The 23,564-nt window shown below is 45.3% G+C and overlaps 1 protein-coding gene across 5 annotated transcripts in view; it reads left to right on the top strand.

Moving 5' to 3' along the window:
- Nucleotides 1-3,130: 3,130 nt before the first annotated feature.
- The window catches only part of NEO1 (neogenin 1), a 145,021-nt gene continuing 124,587 nt past the window's right edge, over nucleotides 3,131-23,564 (top strand). For 4 of the 5 annotated variants that reach the window (XM_040413691.1, XM_040413692.1, XM_040413693.1 and 1 more), the window contains exon 1: nucleotides 3,131-3,431. In XM_040413691.1, coding sequence (XP_040269625.1) covers nucleotides 3,320-3,431 — 112 coding nt within the window. In that variant the 5' untranslated portion in view covers nucleotides 3,131-3,319. The remainder of the gene's footprint in view (nucleotides 3,432-23,564) is intronic. The other variant, XM_040413695.1, reaches the window with a different exon arrangement.

The following is a 23,564-nucleotide window of genomic DNA, read 5'->3' on the forward strand; positions in this document are numbered from 1 at the left end:
TCTAAGGGGCTGTTCACATCTTGTTTTTAACCTCTTCCCGTCCAGCGCCGTACAGCTCAGGGTGGAGCCACTAGCAAGTGCCATAGCCACTGGGTACCTGCTGTTTTAAACTGAGGGCACCAGGAGCTAATGTATGCGATTGACGATAACATTGATGGCACACATTTAACCCTTAAGATGCCACGGTGAAATGTGACCACAGCACCTGAGATTGCAAAACCCCGGTAGTGTGCACCCCTGGTTATGCATCGGTTCCTCCTAGCAGGGATTGGAGAAACTGTATAGTGTATGCGGCAGCCTCGGTCCTCCTGAACAGTGATGGCCAGTTTGCAGTGTTCGCCGACGAACACATGCGATCTGCCATCTTTATTCCGAAGTCCGGCGATGCAGAGGTAAGTCCTTACCTGTGCCTGCCCCGCTCTAAAACACATGCGGTCACCGGGAGCAGGCAGTTCCGAGAACAGCCTTCATCGGGCTGTTCTCGGAACTGCCCGCTCCCGGTGACCGCATGTGTTTCAGAGCGGCTCGCGGCGCAGGCACAGGTGAGGACTTACCTCTGTATCGCCGGACTTCGGAATAAAGATGGCAGATCGCATGTGTTCGTCGGCGAACACTGCAAACTGGCCATCACTACTCCTGAATGATACGAGGCTGCCGTACATAGGTTACCATAGGTACATGGGGCAAGTCTCATGCATTGGGGTCTATGAGAGAAGAAATCTGATGACTAAAATATTTACTTTCAACTCAAAATGGAAAGAAAAGTGATCAAAAAGTCATACAAACCCCAAAATGGTATCTGTTAAATGTACAGATCACCCTGCCAAAAAAAGAGTCCTCACACAGCTCCATACACTACTACAAAAAAGTTAGAGGTCAGAATATGACGATAATAAGAAAAACATTTTTTTCAAGGTTTTATATTGTTTTCACTATTAAAGGGGTTATCAGAGACTAAAAATGTCCCCCATATGCCCGGGGACCCTCACACTGATTCTACTTACCTGGCTCCATGCACAGATGAAAATATCCGTTGTCGGGGGGGAGGGGTACAGCCAATGGCAGGTGGTAATGTGGACGAGCCTCCCTAGCATCGTGGGTGACGCTAGGGAGGCTCGTCCCCGTCTGCCATTGGTTGCTGTAATTGTACTGACCTAGAGAATGAAGGGCACAGGAAAGTTTTACAGAACAGGAAACGTCGTAAAAACAAAACCCATAAAACTATGGTAGCATTCCGGCTTTTTCCAATTCCACCCCATTTGGGATTTTTTTTGGTCCAGCTTCCCATTACATCATATGCGATATTAAATGGTGCCATTAGAAAGTACAATGTGTCCCGCAAAAAACAAGCCCTCATGCGTCTATGTGAATGGAAAAATAAAAAAGTTATGGCCCCGGAAAAGCAGGGAGTGAAAAATGAAAATGGAAAAATTAAAAACCCTCTTGAGGGCCGCGGCCTTCTCACTGTTTACCGCCGGACCCGGTGACTTCACGACTTGTATCAACCGGCTGGGGCGGGGCTAAGCTCCATTCAAGGGAACGGAGCTTAGGGCTCTTTCACACTTGCGTTCTTGTCTTCCGGCATAGAGTTCCGTCGTCGGGGCTCTATGCCGGAAGAATCCTGATCAGTTTTATCCTAATGCATTCTGAATAATGTGAAATCCGTTCAGGATGCATCAGGATGTCTTCAGTTCCCGAACGGAACGTTTTTTGGCCGGAGAAAACACTGCAGCATGCTGCGCTTTTTGCTCCGGCCAAAAATCCTGAACACTTGCCGCAAGGCCGGATCAGGAATTAATGCCCATTGAAAGGCATTGATCCGGATCCGGCCTTAAGCTAAACGTTGTTTCGGCGCATTACCGGATCCGATGTTTAGCTTTTTCTGAATGGTTACCATGGCTGCCAAGACGCTAAAGTCCTGGCAGCCACGGTAAAGTGTAGCGGGGAGCAGTATACTTACCGTCCGTGCGGCTCCCAGGGCGCTTCAGAGTGACGTCAGGGCGCCCCACGCGCATGGATCACGTCATCCATGCGCATGGGGCGCTCTGACGTCATTCTGGAGCGCCCCGGGAGCCGCACGGACGGTAAGTGTACTGCTCCCCCGCTCCCCACTACTACTATGGCAACCAGGACTTTAATAGCGTCCTGGCTGCCATAGTAACACTGAACGCATTTTGAAGACGGATCCGTCTTCAAATGCTTTCAGTTCACTTGCGGTGTTACGGATCTGGCGGGCACCTCCGGCAAACGGAGTGCACGACGGATCCGGACAACGCAAGTGTGACAGAGGCCTTAGCCGCGCCCAGACCAGTGATACTAGTCGTGACGTCACTGGGCCTACGGTAAACAGTGAGAAGGCTGCGGCGCTGCTGGTTCTCAAACAGCTGATCGGCGGGGGTCCCGGGTGTCGGACCCCCGCCGATCAAATGCTGATGATCTATCAGTTTAAACAAAGTGCAGAACACCTTTAAATTATGCAAGCAGACATACCTGGAATTTTATGGCAATCTTTCTGGGTGGTTTAACATATGCGTTTTTTCACTGAACTCAGGATAGAATTGCATAGTTTACTAGACTTTAGCATCCCCCCTTCCCCATAGTAAGGGCTCATTCACACGACCGTGGTTTGGTTACGCATCTGCGGCTCAGTTGCGGACCCATTCACTTCAATGGTGCAGCAAAAGATGCGGACAGCACTCCGTGTGCTGTCCGCATCCGTTGCTCCGTTCCGTGGTCCGCAAAAATGATAAAGGACATGTGTGTCAGGGTTGTTTGATTCCGGCAGGCAGTTCCGTTGCCTGAACTGCCTGCCGGATCAGGCAAACTGTATGCAAACGCATACAGTTTGCCTCGCGCATTCCAGCCACCGACATGCGGTTAGTACAACACACACGTACCGCTCCGCCTCCAGGTGAAGCAGGGGGCGCCCTGGCCTCCTGCATCCACTGTGGGTCTGTGGGAGAGGGGTGATGACGTCACATGGAAGCTGACGGGGCGGCTCTGGTCCTTTGAAGCTTCTCGGTTGCACACGACGCTGAAGGGCGTGTCCGTAGTACTGCGCGTCCTGGCGGTGGGGGGCGGGGCGCGCCTGTAGGTACTGTGGTGGGAGGAGTAGTCAGCGCGCCGCCCCGAGTGATGCGGCTGCGGAGGCGCGCAGGGCTCAAGAGCGCGCATTGTGCTCGGTGCTCGGTTGTCTGCGCTGCGTCGTGGTCGCTCTCGGCAGCAGTTACCTGGAGGGGGAGCGAGCGAGAGAGACGGGGCTGCGGAACGAGTCTCCTCTAGGGATGCTTACAAGCAGGACTCGGTGAGACGGTGAGGGATGGCGGCTTGGGGCCCCCCGGGATTGGGTGTCCGGATCACCCGGGGGCTGCTGGCGGTCTCCATCTATTTCATTCTCGGGCAGGAGCCGGCTGGAGCTGCAAAGACTGCAGGTGAGAATGGAGGGCCCGGGCAGAAGTGGAAGGTAGTGATTGGAGTGGCACCTCCTGCTGCCCAGCTGTACAGCAGCCTCCTCACCCACTGCCCTGGTGTGTAGGACTGACAAGCTGTTGCACACATTTCATTCCAGGTCTATGAATCTACTTTGAGACCGCACTGTCCTGCTGACACATTTCTGACTTGGCTGGCACCTTCTGGGGCCCCTTCCATATTATGGGATGCTGAAGGTAAAGATCAGAAATGGTGGAGCCCCCCCCCCCCCCCCCTTTTATTTTTGCCCTTTCATGTGCATACACATGTATGTAATTATCCCCCGGCTGTTTACCCCAGAAATCTAATATTTATTTGACTTGGAGGACTTGAGTGATTAAAGCGCTCGCTTGTGTTTGTATATACGCTTGGCCATGTTTACGGATGTGTGGGCGTTCAAGGGTTAACCCTAAAACCTTAGATTTCCAGGACTGGAATTCGCGTTACTTTTTAATTCGGCTTTTCGGCACAGTGGCATGTAATAATGGCGGAACTGTGCGCAATGCATTTAATTATGCATATCGGCGAGATGGGGAGTATTTGTCCTTTTTTTAAGTGTGATTACTCTTTCATTTCCACATGCACGTGATTTTCTTAAGGCGCTGATGTGTAAATATTTGACTAAAGTACACGCTTAATAATTCATGGAAAATTCACATATTTGTGCCGTAATTCCTCATATTTGCCGGCGAGCTGCTGGGAATGCTGATGAGGTTGTCGGCACATAACGGCGAGCTTCAGTTTTATGCGCCCACAGAATCGTTTTGGTAACAAAGGAGAGAAATAAAAACCCAGTAATACATTTTATTGTAATGAAAGCCATCTGCGGTTTTTGCTGATGTTTGCCCCTTTTCTCTGATTGTGATGTAAAGATGGACGTGCGGCTGTGGTGGGCTCGGATTTGTCTGGTAATTGAATGAAATGTTGGAAGTGATGGGAAGACTACTCTGTTACTGCAGAATTAGGCCTCTTTCACGAGTCAGTGAATCGCACGTTGTGCTGTCCGTGGTCTCCCTCCATTGAGTTTAATGTCTGCATTCACACACGCGGACCATGGTGACGCCACGGATGTATGCCTTATTCTTGTTCATGATTGTGGTTCCATCACTCACATTATAGTCTATGAAAACCACAGATGCAACATGGATCACATCCGTGTTCTGTCAATGATTTTCATGGAAATCTCCTCTTCAGCCCACCGGTGCACATGGAATACGGATGACATGGACCCCTTCACCAGGGAACTATTGACCACCTTGTCATGGATGTCAACATGGACATGTGAAAGAGGCCTTACTCTTATGTGCTCACAGTCTCCTGGATCCCAAATGCGTTGGGTATTTTAGAGAAGGTTCTGAATCTCGTCAGCCTAAGGCCACCTTCACACGGACCCACTTGTGGATTTGACTGAATATTGTGTCTCGAACCACAACAGATTTATTTTTTAAGGGGTTGTCTCACTTCAGCAAATGGCATTTATCATGTAGAGAAGGATAACACAAGGCACTTACTAATGTATTGTGACAGTCCATATTGCCTCCTTTGCTGGCTGGATTCAATTTTCTGTTGCATTATTCACTGCTCATATCCGGGGGTTACGACCACCGCTGCTGGATTGCAGGGTAGTCATCACCATTGAGACGAGCAGTGTATAATGTGATGCAAAAATGAATCAAGCCAGCAAAGGAGGCAATATGCCTAATCACAATACATTAGTAAGTGCCTTGTCTACAAGATACATGATGATGTTGTGCCATTCCTGTATTATTTCTGCTGGATATTTACTAATTGCCTGCAGTAAAGGTCCTGCCGGGTGATGAGCCTCATTCACACGCCTGTGCTTAAATTGTGAAAAGGTGGTCAGTGATGCCTCCGTGAAGATGTCCGTGTGTCCACTTTTTGTTGTACGTACAGCTGAAAAATAATTTTGAAAGCGTCTCTTCTTAATGATCCATGATGTATGCGGGAACACGTATTAAATAGAGCATGCATCCGTGCTAAAAACACAGACCGTTGTCAAAAACAAAAAAACAGATGTGTGAATACACGCATTAAAATGAATAAGTACGCGTGCTTTCCATGGAGAACACGTATGTGGAACACTGACGTGTGAATGAAGTTTTACCAGTAGAAGGTGTGTCTGACTCGGTCCAATCAGTGTCAGACGCCCCCCAACTGGTAAAACCATAAACTTCTAGAAAAATTAACGGAATGGCACAACATAGTCCTAAGAATAAATGCTCCAGAATTGTTATTACATGGGGAACGCAAGTCTGGAAAGGTGACCAGTCCTGTCTAACAGTTACTCTGGAGTTTGGGGACTTTTGTTGCGTAGCTTTTGCCTTGGGGTACTTCCACACCAGCGTTTTTGTTTTCCGTTTATCGAGTTCCGTCACAGGAGCTCAATACCGGAAAAAAACACGGATCCGTTTTATTCTAATGCATTCTGAATGGAGAGCATTCCGTTCAGGATGCATCAGTTCAGTCCCTTTTTTACGTTTTTTGGACAGAGAAAATACTGCAGCATGCCGCAGTTTTATCTCCGGCCAAAAATACTGATCACTTGCCGGATCCGGCATTAAGTGTTCCGGCAAAACGCATCTGGCTTTTCGGTCTGTGCATGCGCAGACCTTTAAAAATGCAAAAATAAATAAATACCGGATCCGTTTTTCCGGATGACACTGGAGAGACGGCTCTGGTATTTCAATGCATTTGTCAGACAGATCCGCATCCGGATCCGTCTGACAAATGCCATCAGTTTGTGTCCGGTGACGGAACTGCCTGCCGGAATCCTCTGCCGCAAATGTGAACGTACCCTTAATATATACGTCTGATGTAGCAGTATGTATCTCAACTGTGAAGCGTAAATCATAGGTGATCTGTTCAGGAGATCTGGTAAGGACCCCAGGAGTCCCTCTTGTTTTGGAGTGTTTACCTCTGGCACTGTGTAGTGATGTATAGTATATGTCCTTTTATATGTTGTATTTGTGACCTAGATTGCTGTACATGATACAAATTCATTAACGTGATGGCAGGCCGGATATTATAGGTGAGGCTGTGCATGGAGCTCTACGTGTAGTGCCAGTGTCCGGCCGGCGATAGCGCTAATGAAGGGTTTCTATGGAAACGATGCATCTGGTTTACATTCCTTCACCTCAGTGTCTTATCAGTGACGTCAGTCCCTGTACTTCTGCCCGACTGCTTCTTTATAACTGAAGACAATACTATAGAAGACCTGGCTTTTTTTTTTCTGACCCTTCTCTAATCGGAAGCTTGAAGAAAAATCAGTCCAGCTTGGGTAGAAGTGGAGGTAGGGCTTCATAAGCATGGCGCGTGGCTGGGAAGCTAGCATACATACATTGATAATGGTGCCCAATTATGTATATACACCCTTCTGACTGTTTCCTAGATATTTTATATTTCTGGACTTCATGACGTGAGCCAGTGTTGTGTTCCGGATCCTTTCAGGAAGGTCATTGTCCCGTCCTGCGCTAGTATGGCTATGGACCAGACATACTTTGGCTTCCGCAGCTCATTAAGGTGAAGAGGCCAGAATGAATGTCATTGCTGAAGAATAAATGTAGCTATAGCACGGTATTCTGTGATGGAATGGATTTGTGCCATTACCGCACTGTGGACACGGCGGTCTGCCTTAGTTCCTGTGGTTTTTGGTTCCTCCTCAGGATACAAAGGGAGAGAAAAAACCCAGCATCTGCTTATCTGGACGCTTGCAGCAGATTTACCTCAGAATCTTCCTGTGCTGATAGCATGTACAAGATGTCGCCTCATCTGCATCGTCTATGAAGCACAGATCACTGTGATGTTCTGGGACATTTGTGGTTCTTCTAGTCCCATTCACATTTGCCATCTGTATCGTAACTGGACGGCGTTAAGAGCTTAATGGGTGAATGTTGAGGAGGGCTAATGAATTCTGATGTGACCTTTTTACACCATGATTGGACACTATGACTTGTTATCATGAATCTTTCCTAAGCCTCTTGCAAATAGAAGGATCCCCCAACCGGCCTGTAAATGGTAATTAAACCGTTCTCAAGTGAAGCTTTTCTATGTGAAGTCTCATGGCCTGTTTATACCAAGCATTTATCCTTCCATTAGGTGCTGTTCACATGTGTTAAAGGGATTCTGTCATCAGAAATGAGCCCTATAAGCTAAACATGGCGATGTCCCTTGTAAAACACTGAATCCTAAAGTGAGTTTATCAAATGCCCCTGTGGCTCTATATTCATAAAAAAGAGGTTAATATCACCTGTCAATCACTTCAAAATGTGTCCAAGGGGACGTCTCATGGTGAAAGGTGCCCGGCTGCAGCCATCTCGTTTAGGTGCCCAGCGCCGCCTTCTGAGCTGAAATCGCCGCCCCCCCCCTTTCATGCCATCCGCCTACCTCACGTCATCACTGCCTCTCTAACCAGTAACCACCGCTCGCTTCATCCAGATCCCGCACGTGCACACTAGGTATAACCTGATGAGCCCATGCGGACTACTGGCAGCGGCCTCGTTTAGTGAAGTGCCTCCACTTCAAAGCTAGTACCTAGTGTGCACGCGGGATCTGGATGAAGCGAGCGGTGGTTAGAGAGGCAGTGATGACGTGAGGTAGGCGGATCTAATGAAAGGGAGGGCGGCGATTTCAGCTCAGAAGGCGGCGCTGGGCACCTAAACGAGATGGCTGCAGCCGGGCACCTTTCACCATGAGACGTCCCCTTGGACACATTTTGAAGTGATTGACAGGTGATATAAACCTCTTTTTTATGAATATAGAGCCACAGGGGCATTTGATAAAGTCACTTTAGGATTCAGTATTTTACAAGGGACATCGCCATATGTTTAGCTTATAGGGCTCATTTCTGATGACAGAATCCCTTTAAATACATAAGGGGTGGGGGACAATATAGATATGAGGACTCTCACAAGGCCGACTTGCGGATTACAGAAGTACAGAACAATTCAACTAAATGAAGTGTATTCTCAGGAAAATCTTAATGGATTGCATGTTCTAGTGTGGAAATGTCACGATTTCTGGATGTTCTTGTTGCAGATTTAAACTATTGATTTTTGGAGTCCTTTGACAAGGGCTGATAGAGCAAGTAATGATCAGGAATGAGCATTGATCAGCGTTGTTCATTCCCAGTCATTGCTCGCTCACGAACAGCAACAATTGCTCTTGTATCAGCATTATACGTTAATAAATATTATTTCCAGACCCCTGAAAATGCTAAACCGCAGCAGAACCTTGAGGACCAGCAGATCTAGGGCTCATGCACATGTCCGTTTTCATTTTTGCTGTCTGCTAATTGTGGATCAACGAAACACAGAAACCGTCCATGTGCATCTTGCGGTCCCGCACAATCCGCCCTATGTTAAAAATGCCTATTCTTGTCTGCAAAGGAATAGGACATGTTTGTTTGTTTTTTTTTGCGGGGCTGCAGAACTGACATACAGATGCAGACAGCATGTAGGTACTTTGCTCTCCCCATTTTTTGCCGCTCCATTAAAGTGAATGGGTCCCTGTCCGATGTCCAAAAAAAAATGCAGATCCGACAAAAACCATGGTCGTGTGCATGAGCCCTTATTGCCAAATTTTTCCTGTATTACTAAAAAAAAAAAAAAAAAAAAAGCACAGGTAGCAAAGAGGATGTTCACAAGTTCCAGATTCACTGCAGAAATTTCATTCATTCAAAGCCCATCACATTCTGAATGGGGTTGTTTCTGCTGCTTGTGCATGGACCTCTACGAATGGGACAGCTGAGTTTCTTCTGCAAATCTGCTGCGTCTGACTAATACCTTGTACACGGGCAGATAAATTGCTCATAATGAACATCCATCAACGAAAAAGCAAGTTGACCAGTTCTCATTTACGCCATTCAGGCTAAGTTTACACATTCAGGTTTTTAGATGCAGTTTTTGAAGCAAAAACCAGGAGTGGGTTGAAAAAGAGGAGACAACCTAGTCTTTACTTTATACTTCTCCTCTGTTTATGATGTGTTCTTGGCTTTGGCTTCACAAACTGCATCTGAAAATCTGGAGATGTAAACCCAGGCTCTTATGTTGCAATTATCGATGGGTTTTTATACAAGCAACATTCACTCCCTCTTACATACTTTCCATTACTCTTGGCAGCACGTCCCCTGTTTACTTGAAGGGATGTGCTGCCGGCAAACTATTCTTATGTTATCCTAAGTTATGCAATGAGCGACAAACAAGCAAATTATCTCTGGACATGTTTACACTGGGCAGTGAACAGGAACGAACGCTTATTTGGGTGTAAAAGGCCCTAAAAGGAGTTATCCAATCCTAAAAAAAGCCCCTCATGCTGAATATACTTTCCCGGGTCCCCACTCCCTGGGCCGCTCCTGGTCCCCGCACCGCCGCTTCTCCCTGTGCATGGATAAAAACGTCCGGGAAGGGGGGGGGGAGCAACCAATGGCAAACGGGGACAAGCCTCCCTACCGTCGCCCGCAATTCTGGGGAGGCTCATCTGTCCCCACCTGCCATTGGTTGATCACCATCCCCCCCCCAAACCCCCTCCACCCGACACCGGATGTTTTCATCTGGGCACGAGGAAAAGCGGCGGTGTGTGGGGACCAGGAGCGGCGTAGGGAGCGGGAACCCAGGTAAATATATTCAGCATGGGGGGCCTGCCATATGGGAGGCTTTTTTAAGGATTAGCTAACCCCTTCAATGCAGCAGTATAATCTAAATATTAATACAGAGAATAACTTTTAGGCCAGTTTCAGACAAGTGTATTCACTGCAGGAAACTCTGTGTAGGAGCATATTTCCCCTCCTGAACTCTGCTCCTGTAACAAGACCTCACGACATTCTAATGATTTATAATGCTGTGCGTCTCTGCCCGATGCCGGCTGTAATGATGGCATTATGTGAGTACAGTTCATTACAGCCGATGTCAGGCAGAGACGCACAGCATTTATATTATAATGCAGTGAGGTCCTCCTGTCACAGGAGCAGAGTTCAGTCTGGAAATAGTTTCCTGGCATGGGCACTCTCGCCTAAAACTAGCCTTAAATTATTTTTATACATGTGGTTGCCGTAGCTGCTAGGTTTCTGCAGTTTCATACAGCAGACACTCGGGGCTAATGTCTGCGATTGGCGAATGCTGATCGCAGACACATTTAACCCCTCAGATGGGGTTTATTGTGGTCACATTGAGTTTGGGGAAGACGTGTTGGCTGTGAAGACCCAACTTGCGCTGTACATTTATGGGCGTTAACGGCTGTTCTACAGAAAGGCATTTGTCGTTAAAACAGATGGGGAAAGGCAAGGAAATCCCCTTCTGTGTTATAGAAGCCCGAAAAAAGGGTACCTGGGAAATCACATGACCATCCAGTGGGTGTTTTCAAGGAGTTGGGAGGGGGGAGCTAATGAAAGTCATGCATTCTTTTAACCATTAAAAACGTATGGTGGTCAGATCCCAAACGGCCGTTAAAACGGATAGGAAGTGGATAAAAAATTTGTGACACGCGCATGCTAAAACTGACAGTTTACGGCTACTTTCACACCGCCGGACGTGTTTGATCTCAAAGCTGGATCATGATATTGATGATAAACAGTACATTTTTCAACAAATCTACTTGTGAACAAGCGCTTATCCATTCACCAGAGAGGAGCTTGCGGAAGTTTATGTGCTTCCATTTTCAGTAGCAGAAATTTCTGTAACCAATCTGCCCATGTCCATATATCCTAAAAGTAACTGCACTAATAAAACCGATGCAAAAGAAAGATAAGCAGCACTCCAAGCCCCTTAGGCCTCGGCTCGGATGTGGACCCATTCACTTCAATGGGGCCGCAAAAGATGCGGACAGCACTTCGTGTGCTGTCCGCATCCATTGCTCCGTTCCGTGGCCCCACAAAAAAAATATAACCTATCCTATTCTTGTCCGCGCTTTGCGGACAAGAATAGGCCAGTTATATGTAAAGGCTGTCCGTGCCATTCCGCAAATTGCGGAACGTGCATCGGACGCTATCCATCCGGACCGCAAAACACACCACTGTCGTGTGCATGCGGCCTTAGTGGGATAAATCCATATTCAATGTTCAAGTCGCCCGGTATGCATGCAGGGCAATGAGGTGGGGGGGATCCTGGCTCGGGATCCCGGTAGAAACGGCAATGTAGAGAAATCCACAGCACTCATCCAGTTCGGTCAATGGTGTTTTATTTAGTAGTTAGGCAGCATAAATGGCAACCTTTCCACCCTAAGGTCGCTTAGATTGCTTGATAAAGACCTAACGGTTGAAACGTCGCTATGTATGTTGCCTAACTACTAAAAAACGCCATTGACCGAATGCTGTGGATTTCTCAACATTTTTGCCCTAAAAAAAACCACATTGTTTTAGAAGCATTTTCCCTCCAACAGAGATTTGTATGGTGTAAAATGCCACGCAAGTGGATGTATTATTTATTTCCAGTGGGCTTAGAAGCTTGCCATTGCCGATAACATATAGCTTTCTGTTGGTTTCTTCTAACGGTTTTCACAGCTGAAAAACTTGAATTGGCTCTTAGAGTGAAGGATAATAATAAATAATAATAAATGTGACAGCATCCAAATATGCAGTGATGTCCCCTACAAAAAATACTATATTTTTGTGTGGAATATCTGGGAAAATCACTGTGTGCTTGGATATTGTAATTTTTTTTTCTTTCTTGACTAGAGGATCAAAATTTCGGGATTTCTTTTTGGACTTGTACATTTTGCATCCTTGAACTTGCTGTGCTGACAGAATGCTGCTAGCATTTTTGGACCTGGTTCATGTCAACAGTACTTTGACCACAAGGAGCCCTGACCATGTGGAGCATTATGTATGACAAGCGGGGGGTTTTATTAGGCGGTGATGCCGTCTGTCGGAGGAGCCATTAGGGGCATGCTGCACTTTTTTGTCTGGTAAAATACCAGGCTCCTTGGCAAAAACCTAGAGCAGAAAGACAGATGTGAATGTAACCCAATGCTGTCTTGAGCATTTGAAGGGGTTGTGCAGCCAGTACATATTGATAACAAATCCTCAGCTGTTTGATGAGGAGGTGACGCTCGCATGGCCACTACTTCCTTTTTAAGATTGCACTCCTCGCTGTATCGCTTGGAGCAGCTGCGCAGTGTATTTACAAGTGCTTGTTCCGTTCAAGTGAATGGGACGAGCCCTTATAATTACACTGCACTGCCGAGACTTCCAAGACTAAGTGTAGTGTAAGCTTGAAGAGGAAATGGTGCTCACACAGCTGATTGACGGGAGTTCTGGGAGTCGGACCCCCCTCGTCCAGGGGACCGTCCATCACCAGGCGCAGCTCCCCGCCTCTCCCATTGAAGTGAATAGGAGCACACCGCGGCCACCGCTCCCATTCATTTCTATGGGGCCGACGGAAATAGCCGAGCGCTATTTTCGGCGGCTCCATAGAAATGTATGGAGGGCTGCTGCGCATGCGTAGTGCGCCCTAAACTTTCTCCGCACCGTTCTTCTTGTAGGTGCGGGTCCCAGAGTTGGGACCTGCACCGATCAGACAATGGTAGCATATCCTATCAATGTGCCCCCATTGTCTAAGATGGGATAATCTAAATCATAATTTAATGAGCTATCCTGATGATAGGTCTTCAATATATATTGACTGCAGAACCCCTTTAATATTGTTAAAAAGTTCACCACCCGTTGGCATGTGTGTCATGTATCTGTCCTGGCCCATTTGGCCAAGCCTTTATAGCAGTACATATAATGCTGGATCTTTACCAGATAATATTAATTGGTAACCTTTTATGAAACTATACTTCTGTAGGATTTCTATGCTTGAGCATGCACGTGTTCTGAATGGGGAGCGGTGAGTAAGCTGTGGTTTACCTCCCCGAGAACAAAAGGATGGGGCATGCTGAAACCTGCCATCAGGAAAAAGTTGGGAGGCCCCACACATTAAAAGAAATCACTGTTTTGGCCAATATACATCTGATATGTATAATTGGCTCTAGGCTGACCTACTGGGATAATCATCTGATATAAAGAACAATGGCATTCAATGGTCATCCATACAACATTCCTTTGGTTGGAGGCCTTGCTTTGCTAGGGCTGGTATCATTTTAATTCCTGATATAGCCAAACGTGCTTCATATTTGAATAGAGATATGACTGATGTCTTGATAGCCCTGACTGGTTATGGTTTTTCGTTTTTTAAATGAAGTACGGTATTTTCATATTTTGCTGTAAAGAAGAAAAAAACCTTCTCTTTGACAGACAGAGCACAGGTTAAGCTGATAGACGTTTCTTTTTCCTTTTTGGTGTCTTCATTAAAATCAATCTATGTGAATGAGACTTTATTTTTTCGCCATATCATCAGACTTCCAGAAGCTTTGCATCTTTATATTGCTTGAAATGCGCGGATAAAGATAGATTTGCCTAAAGTTACAAAGGAAGCAGACAGTAGGACTTTAATCCAGTTCTCTACTTCAAAGGCGCTGTCACTGTACCACTACCTAGCACCAGGAGAATATGAAATAATCTCTTAATTTGAAGAACCGATCATCCAAAAGCTTTTCAATTTGTGTGTAAGACTTTGAACGGTGTAGTCATTCCTGCTCTGCTTATGTGATCAGCTGCAGGAATGAAGCTGCTGCACATGGATGTTCTGAAAGAGGAAAAAGCCTACAAAACCTCGTGAACCATCTCTTGTACTATGTATGAATGTTGGGTTTGTGGCCAAGGTGACCTCTTGTTCCCGTTAATAAAGGTAGTCTCAGGGCTCATTCAGACGACTGTATTTGTGTCCGAAACCATCCCGCAATTTTGTGGACCCATTAATTTCAATGGGGCTGCAAAATAGCGTTCCGTACTTCTGTTCCACGGCCCTGCAAAAATGATGGAGCGCGTCCTATTCTTGTCCACAATTGCGGACAAAAATAGGTATTTCTATCATAAGGCTGGCAAAATGCGGAACGCACGCAGCCAGTATCTGTGTTTTGCGGATCTGCAATTTGCAGACTTCAAAACACATAGTCGTCTGAATGAGCCCTCACAGTTGGCTTCCTGCTCTGGGACTTGCTTGCCCCAGAAGTCGGTAACCCAACAACAATTGAAAGAAAATCCAGCACTGCAGATTAAGGCCACGTTCACATCACCGCTAGTTTATTTCTGTTTTTCTGATCCATTAGAGGAAATGATGAAGTGCTGTATTTGGCACATAACTGAAACTCATTTTTTTGTTTGCAGAATGTACAATAAAGACACTGAACGGGCCACCAACGCAGACATGAACTAGAAGCGTAAAAAAATACATGCAACAACATACCTGCATTTATGGTGCAGCAAAGGCAAAGCACACAACACAAATTAATTATGTTAATTACAACATAGGTCCCTTTCACACGAGTGAGTTTTCCGTGCAGGTGCAATGCGTGACGTGAACGCATAGCACCCGCACTGAATCCTGACCCATTCATTTCAATGGGTCTGTGTACATGAGCGTGTTATTTTTAAGTGTATGTGTGTAGAGAGATATATATATATATTGTTCTGTGTTGCATGAAAAATGCAGCATGTTCTATATAAAATTTTTTTTTTTTTTTTTTTCGTTCACTCAGCCCTGGCCCCATAGAGATGAATGGGTCTTTAGTGAAAAACACATTGCATCCGGAAGCGGATTTTTTTTCACTGGTTGCTAGGAGATGTTTGTAAACCTTTTAGTTTTTTTTTTTTTTTTTGTTTTTTTATTACGCGTGTTAAAAATGCATTAAAACGCATTGCACTTGTGTGGAAACAACTGAACTCAATAGCAGACAAAACTGACTGAACTTGCTTGCAAAATCCAGCGAGTTTCACTGAACGCATCTGGAGCCAATCCGTATCGTTCGTGTGAAAGAGGCCTAAGTCTGCTGTGTGTTTGCTTTTGCTGGAAGAAAATGCACCATAAACGCAGATATGTTGCAGAAACTGCATACTTTGTATGCGGTTTTTTTGCTGCATCTAAGGCTACTTTCACACCTGCGTTCGGGTGTCCGCTCGTGAGCTCCGTTTGAAGGGGCTCACAAGCGGCCCCGAACGCAACCGTCCAGCCCTAATGCATTCTCAGTGGACACGGATCCACTGAGAATGCATCAGTCTGCCAGCGCTCAGCCTCCGCTCAGCGAGCGGACACCTGAACGCTGCTTGCAGCGTTCGGTTGTCCGCCTGGCCGTGCGGAGGCAAGCGGATCCGTCCAGACTTACAATGTAAGTCAATGGGGACGGATCCGTTTGAAGATGACACTATATGGCTCAATCTTCAAACTGATCCGCCCCCATTGACTTTCAATGTAAAGTCTGGACGGATCCGTTCAGGCTACTTTCACACTTAGAAATTTTTCTAAGTTATAATGCAGACTGATCCGTTCTGAACGGATGCAAACGTCTGCATTATAGGAGCGGATCCGTCTGATGAAACATCAGACGGACCCGCTCCGAACGCTAGTGTGAAAGTAGCCTAAAATGCAGCACAGATGTGACCTGTGCCCAGCATGAGATGTTGGAAACAGTAGGTGTACCTGAAAACTATTGGGAGCAGCACTTCAGTACGAAAGTATTTATTTACTACATTAGGGGCAGAACTGCAAATTCTCAGTAACTGACATTATTAACACCGATAATAAGTCTATATATTTTGTGATGGATGACCACACTGCCTATAGCAGGGCATGGTGGGAGTTGTAGTTTTGCCACTGCTGGAGAGCCGCAGGTTGGCCATCCCTGCTGTATAGCATAAACTTATCAGTTTTTGCTCAGGATAGTTCATCAATATCTGATTGGTGGGAAGTCCAAATAGAAGCAAACAATATCCGTATGGCACTCGCCATTGAAATCTCAACAATCATGTTATTGATTTAAAATCCATAAAAAAGTGCACACATACAGATAGGTGTGGGGTAGCAAGGTTCCGTCACATAGATGGGCACCACAGCCGTTTCACAGTATAGGACTGTGATGGCTAACCTCCGGCGCTCCAGCTGTGGTAAATCTACGACTCCCAATAGAAATGAATGTCAGTGTGCATGAGGGCTTAGTGCAGGGTACAGCCAGGTAGTCCAAGCATGTACAAATTTGCTGCCTAACGTTTTACCTTTTTCTTTTCCATTGAAGTCCTTATTGTTAGGCCATTGTAATGCATTTTAGTATTTTGTCCATCCCTTGTGTGCCTTGTTATATACAAGTTATCGGCCATAGTCAGATTTTGTACTGTAAGTGATCCATTTCCAGGCTGTGCTTTGAAGGCCCTGGTTACAATGGTTTTCATTAAAGTTTACAATTTTGCCTTCAAAGCTTTGTCAGTCATGCATTTTGTTTCTTTTTGCAGGCTTTATGTAAAATGTCTGTTGCCACGACTAGTCCCAAAATGTGCGTGACAGTTTGTCCTTCGTCAGTGCTTCTTAGGAATGTCCGCTTCATTGTTGCTGCAAGCACCGTGAGCATGTAATCCATGTTTAAATAGACGTCGTGTCCTATGTCTGGGGTCCTTTACCTCTGTAGCAGAATAGGAAGGATTTTACACTATGGCATTTGTGTCATGCTCCCATAAAACTTTTTTTTTTTTTTTTTTTTCTGTGGATGTAAAGGGATGGATATTATAGTGCTATTTGCTTAAAGGGGTTGTCTCACTTCAGCCAATGGTATTTATCATGTAGAGAAAGTTAATACAAGGCACTTACTAATGTATTGTGATTGTCCATATTGTCTCCTTTTGCTGGCTTGAGTCTTTTCCATCATATTATACACTGCTCATATACAGGGGTTATGACCACCCTGTAATCCAGCAGTGGTGGTCGTGCTTGCACACTGTAGGAAAATACACCTGCCTCTAGTGGTAAGGATTGCGGGAGTGTGCATAGGCCAGCGTTTCTTCCTATAGTGTGCAAGCACGACCAATGCTGTGGGATTACAGGGTGGTCACAACCCCTGGATACAAACAGTGTATAATAATGTAATGGAAAAATGAATCCAGCCAGCAAAGGAGGCAATATGGACAATCGGAATACATTAGTAAGTGCCTTGTAGTAACGTTCTCTACATGATACATGCCATTTTCTGACGTGGCACAACCCCTTTAAGTATGGCGATCAATGTATACAGACCTTCTATGTATAGTAAAAATGATAGTAGTGAGTCATTTTGTCTACTTATGAGTAGTGTTGAGCGAACTTATGTTTTTAAGTTCGGCGTCAAAAGTTCTGGTTATCGAAGAATCCTGGTATGGATTCTGATTTCCGTTATGGTCCTTGGTAGTGGAATCCATAACGGGATTCTTCGATAACCCGAACTTTGGACGCTGAACTTAAAATACAAGTTTGCTTTACACTACTTATGAGCCGGCTTCTTTTTTTTTTTTTCCCCCATGGTGGTTGCTGTGTACAAAAAGTTTGAAAATGTGCTTTAGGCCTCATGCACACGACCGGTCAGTTTTTTTTGGGGTCTGCAAAAAACAGAAGCCACCTGTGTGGCCACGGAACGGAGCAACGGATGCGGGCAGCACACGGTGTCCTGTCTGCATCTTTTGCGCCCCCATTGAAGTGAATGGGTCCGCACCCGAGCCGCAAAAAATACGACCGTTGTGTTCCGCATCCGAGCCGCGTGCATGAGGCCTTACAAATTAGTAACAGTGGACGGTGGAGGAATACGTTCGGGCTGATTCCTCGTCTAATCTCATACACTTTGCTGGTATAGCTCAAACTTTGTTCATTTGCTGCATAATAATCCGCACGGTACCCGCCACGACAGAACAAACCCTTAGGGAGTCCAGGTGCCAACAAACAGGCTCCATGTGCACAGCCCTGCCCTTACTCTGATGCCTTTTTTAATCAATTCTTCACATTATACAGGGCTAGTTTTGAAAACTGAACTAACCAGTTAGGCTTCCTTCATATCTGCAATGTAGGCTTTGTTAGGGGCCTCCGTGGCAGTTTCCGTAAAAAACACAGGACAAAATGCTGGTTTCCCTAATGGGAGCCCAACGTACTCCATTATAGTCAATGAGGTCAGTCCATTGGTTTCGGTTATGTTCTGGATCTGGCACTACTTTCATTTGCATTAAGCACACTGAACCATTCATTTTATAGGGCCATGCACACATCAGTGTTTTTATACGGGTCCATTTTTCCGTTCCACAAACCATGTCCTATTCTCGTCCATTATTGTGGACAAGAATAGACCATTACGTTGATGATCCACAAAAAAAGTGTCCCATGGCACCATAGAGATCAATGGGTCAAAAAACAAACAGATTGCACACTGAAAAAGAAATGGTCGTGTGCATGAGCCTTTAAAAGCAGAAAATATTCATGCAAAAATGATCCTAGCGATGTCGGTATCACCTCGGCAGAGGCTTCAATTAAGGCCTAGCTTCTCTGTGTACTGTAGTAAGTGGTGCTCCCTTCCCCCACTGCTGCTGTTTTCGCTGTCTGCGTGTAATTCAATGATCTGGCTTATGTGAAAGATGCAGACTGGGCTGGCTAGCATGCCAATAATGTACCCCCTCCATCTTTTTCACAATTATATTTCATATAGGATTATGCAGACAGTGTGCATATAAGAGATCATGTCAAAATAATTTTTCATGTAAACGTTCAATTAAAACACCAAACGATAAGCCTAAAATGCACAATAGATTTTTATTTGGCATATATTTATACTGCATTATGTAGCATTCTTCATATGTGTTGCTGCTGTCCCCTCTCCCCATTGAGTCAGTGACGAGCTGTAAAATCAAAATATTTTTTTCTTGCCATTTATGTCTCACTGCTCCAGTGCTAATCGCTTCCTACACAATTATTAGGCCCCTTTCACACGAGCGAGTTTTCCATGCAGGTGCAATGCGTGACGTGAACGCATAGCACCCGCACTGAATCCTGACCCATTCATTTCAATGGGTCTGTGTACATGAGCGTTTTATTTTTTATTTTTTCACGCATCAGTTCTGTGTTGTGTGAAAAACGCAGCATGTTCTAGATTCTGCGTTTTTCACGCAGCTTTGGCCCCATAGAAGTGAATGGGGCTTCAGTGAAAAACGCATTGCATCCAGAAGAAAGTGCGGATGCAATGTGTTTTTCACTGATTACTGCTAGGAGATGTTTGTAAACCTTCAGTTTATCACGCATTGCACCCACGCGGGGAAAAAACTGAATGCAATTGCAGACAAAACTGACTGAACTTGCTTGCAAAATAGTGTGAGTTTCACTGAATGCATCTGGAGCCTATCCGTTTCGATCGTGTGAAAGAGGCCTTATAGTAAATTACATTTGAGATGACTTGTGAACTCTGGTGTGTTTCCTTTTGGCGGTATTTCTCGCCTTCTCTCCTCTTGTTTCATGACTAGGAAGCTGCCAGACAGCGTCACGTCAACACTTCTAACGGATCTTGCACTTCAAAAACTGATGTCCTAAAAGGATTTGTATTGCTGAGTGTTTGTACCAGAATCTCCAATCCCCCAAATTGTGACTTTTGGAAATAGGCTTCTCAAAGGAATACTGACCCTATTAGGGAAAGATCCAAGAAAACAGAAGAAAAAGCTGTCTGCAGTGATGTCCGTCATTAGAATTTTCTGCATGCTGTTGAAACCTAAGCTGGCTATACACATTAGCTCAAAATACGTTTAGGCAGGAACTGCTGCTGATCTAATGTGTTTGAGGGCCTCCCGAAAGAGAGGGCCCATTCATGATTCCAACATATCTGATCCTTTATTTTTTTGAGAGATGAGCTACTGACGAACTGGTAGAGACTAAAGGCCTCTATACACATTGTACTGTCGGCCGAACCTGATGAGAATGGCAGGTTTGGCTGACAGACTGATGTGTTTGGGGAGCTCACAACCCTCCCCCAACAGATGATGTCAGGGGACAGAAGGATCGGGCGAACTGAATATTTTTGGCCTATCCTTTTTGTTCTCCTGAGGTGACTGACAGCAGCTTTCTTCGCTATCCCCATTGAATACACATCTATTTGGCCAAACAGAACGTGTATGTGTATGGGGAAGCTGGGAGAGAATCTGAAGAAATAGCTGTAGGCCAAGCACCCAACCAATAATGACTGGGATCGGCGATCCCAGTCATTCACCCCCCTCAGATGCCTCGATCTCTATTAACGGAGGCATCTGAGGAGTTAGACAGAGGTCAGGGGCTCTCCTCTGTCCTTCGATCGAAGCCCCTGCTCCAAAGCTGCAGGGCTCCGATTGGTTACCATGACTGTCTTGGGCCTTGAGAGAGTTCCCAGGCCTGTCATGGCTAACTGCCTGAAAAGCTGTGCCTGAGGCATGTCTTCTCAGGCAGCCTCTCAGAATCCCATAGACCACAGTAATATTGTATTATTAATATTGTAAAAATAAACCTAACAGGCAACGCTGCATCTGAAAATGTCCAAACTATTGAATGAGAGTTTAAAACAGAGGTGAGGATACTACCTTGTGACTAAAGCTCGGTGCTATGTCCTGGCATTGCTATGACTGCATCACTATTGTGGCAAGGACTTCTATACCAGGATATGAAAATGATTGATTGCATTTGGTTTCCATAGTAAAACAGGACCTAGCTGTGTGGCTGCGACTTGCCTTACATTTACAGATAATTGTTTATTATAATGAATTATACATCATTCTTCAGTTTGGTTCCTGGGAGCTGAACTATCTAGATTATGTTTTAGTCCCAAAGATCAGGACTCTGCTGTAACATGGCATGTGTAGTGCTCGAATATCTTCATGAAGCATTTTATAATGAAATCCTCATGTACTTTAGTCTGCTGCTGACAGCTGTGTTTATAACTTCCCCATAGATAGTTTGACATTTCGGTTAATTACATTGTCTGCTGAAATGACTTTACTACCATTGTGCATTCATTAATTGTGTTAACTATTACACTACTGTAGTGCATTGGATGAAGATGCAGAAAACGTCACAGCTGCATATGCTTTTTTACATTACCCTTGCCATTATTTGTTCGCTGTCCCTTTAAGGGCCTTTGAAATTATATCTTGGTAGCATTTCACTGTGGACTAGTTCTTGAATAATTTCCATACAGTGTTTATGACTAAAAAAGGAATGGAAATGAACAGTTCGATCGACTGCATTAATTTCAGTGCAATTGTGTGACGAATATTGTCTATAGTCGGGTAACCCATATGCTCCAAGGACCCTGCGGCTGGAACTCTGCTTGTGAACCACACCATGCTAAGTGTCCAGCGTCTTAAGGATCCTAAAATTGGTGCTTTATTCGGACATAAATCCATAACCAGCCAAAAGGCAGTCCAACCAATGCTTGCGCATTTCGTGGACACACCATGTCCTTATTCATAGCAGTATGTTTGGTAAAATGTAACATTGTTTAGGCACATCTGCGTTTCTCCTTTCTGGTCATTGGATCTCAATACCGGAGGAAAGCGCTTCTGTTTCGTCCCCGTTCATGGTTAATGGGCACAAAACTGAACTGAACAGAATAGAGTTCACCAGAATGCGTTCCCATAGCGGACAGAAAACCGCTGCAACCAGTGTTTTTCTGTCCAGCATAGAATGCAGAGGAAGATGGATCTGTCATGAGACACAATGTAAGTCAATGGTGCCCTATGAGTTTTCTCAGACACATAAGAAAACAGATCCGTCCACCATTGACTTACGATGGTTTTACTGACTGATCCGTCATGGCCATTTTAGAGATAATACAACCGGATCCGTTCATAACTGAGGCACCCTCTTGTATTATCAAAACTGAAACGTTTTTGCTGATCCCTGCCGGATCCAGCAATAACACTATGTGAAAGTAGCCTTAAAATACCTAACAATGCTCCTTCTACATCTTGGGAACTAATTAGCCAGAGATGAGACGCACCCATGACAACTCCATCCAATAATTCTTCATTCATTTCTTGTTGAGATCATGTATCCATAAACATATAGCAAGTCTGTACAGGAGCATTGTATCGGTAGCATACAGTTAAAACCAGCAATACTCGGATGCAAAATGCTATATTAAAACAAAGCTGTTCTTTATGGAACATTGATCTGTGTGTCATCAGAAAATTACCTATTTAAATCACGTTTTTATGTTAAACATTTTTTAAAAAAAGTTATTTTTTATTTTCCATGTCACTATATTTACCGTATATACTCGAGTATAAGCCGAGCCCCTAATTTTACCCCAAAAAAATGGGAAAAATTATTTACTCGAGTATAAGACTAGGGTGGGAAATGCAGCTATAATGCAGAGTGTATGTGTATATAATGCACACATTTTACATTATATACACACATCTGCAAGAGGGTGACTCCCTGTATTTAATGCAGAGTGTGTGCATTATACATACACACACACACACACACACACACACACACACACACACACACACACACACACACACACACTGCATTAAATACAGGGAGCCATCCACAGATCTCCCCCCTAAACAGTGCCATCCACAGATCCCCCCCCTCCCCTAAACAGTGCCATGATGGCACTGTTTAGGGGAGGGGGGTATCTGTGGATGGCACTGTAGGGGGATCTGTGGCTGGCACTGCCATCCACAGATCCCCCTACAGTGCCATCCACAGATCCCCCTACAGTGCCATCCACAGATCCCCCTACAGTGCCATCCACAGATCCCCCTACAGTGCCATCCACAGATCCCCCTCCCCGACGCTCACAGCAGTATGCTTACTTTGTCTTTGCTCCGGTAATACAGGCAGTGCGGGGAGCGGCGCTCACTCAGACGTCACGCGCCTTCTCCCACTAGGCGCCGCAGGCGCGTGACGTCAGTGAGTGAGCGCCGCCCCCCGCACTGCCTGTATTACCGGAGCTAGACTAGACTCGAGTATAAGACGAGGAGGCTTTTTGAGCACAAAAATATGTGCCAAAAAACTCGTCTTATACTCGAGTATATACGGTAATCAAAAATCCTGTAATTCTTGCACTGACTGTACCAAAGCTTGTTGCATTTATTTTATGTTGCTAAAAGGGCAACAAATTTGAAGACTGAATGTGATGTGTGACGAATAATTTCATTTTTTATTTAATCATAGATTACAATGATACTGTGCACCTAGGGCTGCCCACAGGACTATTGTCCTGCACTCATATGATCTTAT

The sequence above is a fragment of the Bufo bufo genome, chromosome 1, assembly GCF_905171765.1.
Source record: "Bufo bufo chromosome 1, aBufBuf1.1, whole genome shotgun sequence".
Classification (NCBI taxonomy): domain Eukaryota; kingdom Metazoa; phylum Chordata; class Amphibia; order Anura; family Bufonidae; genus Bufo; species Bufo bufo.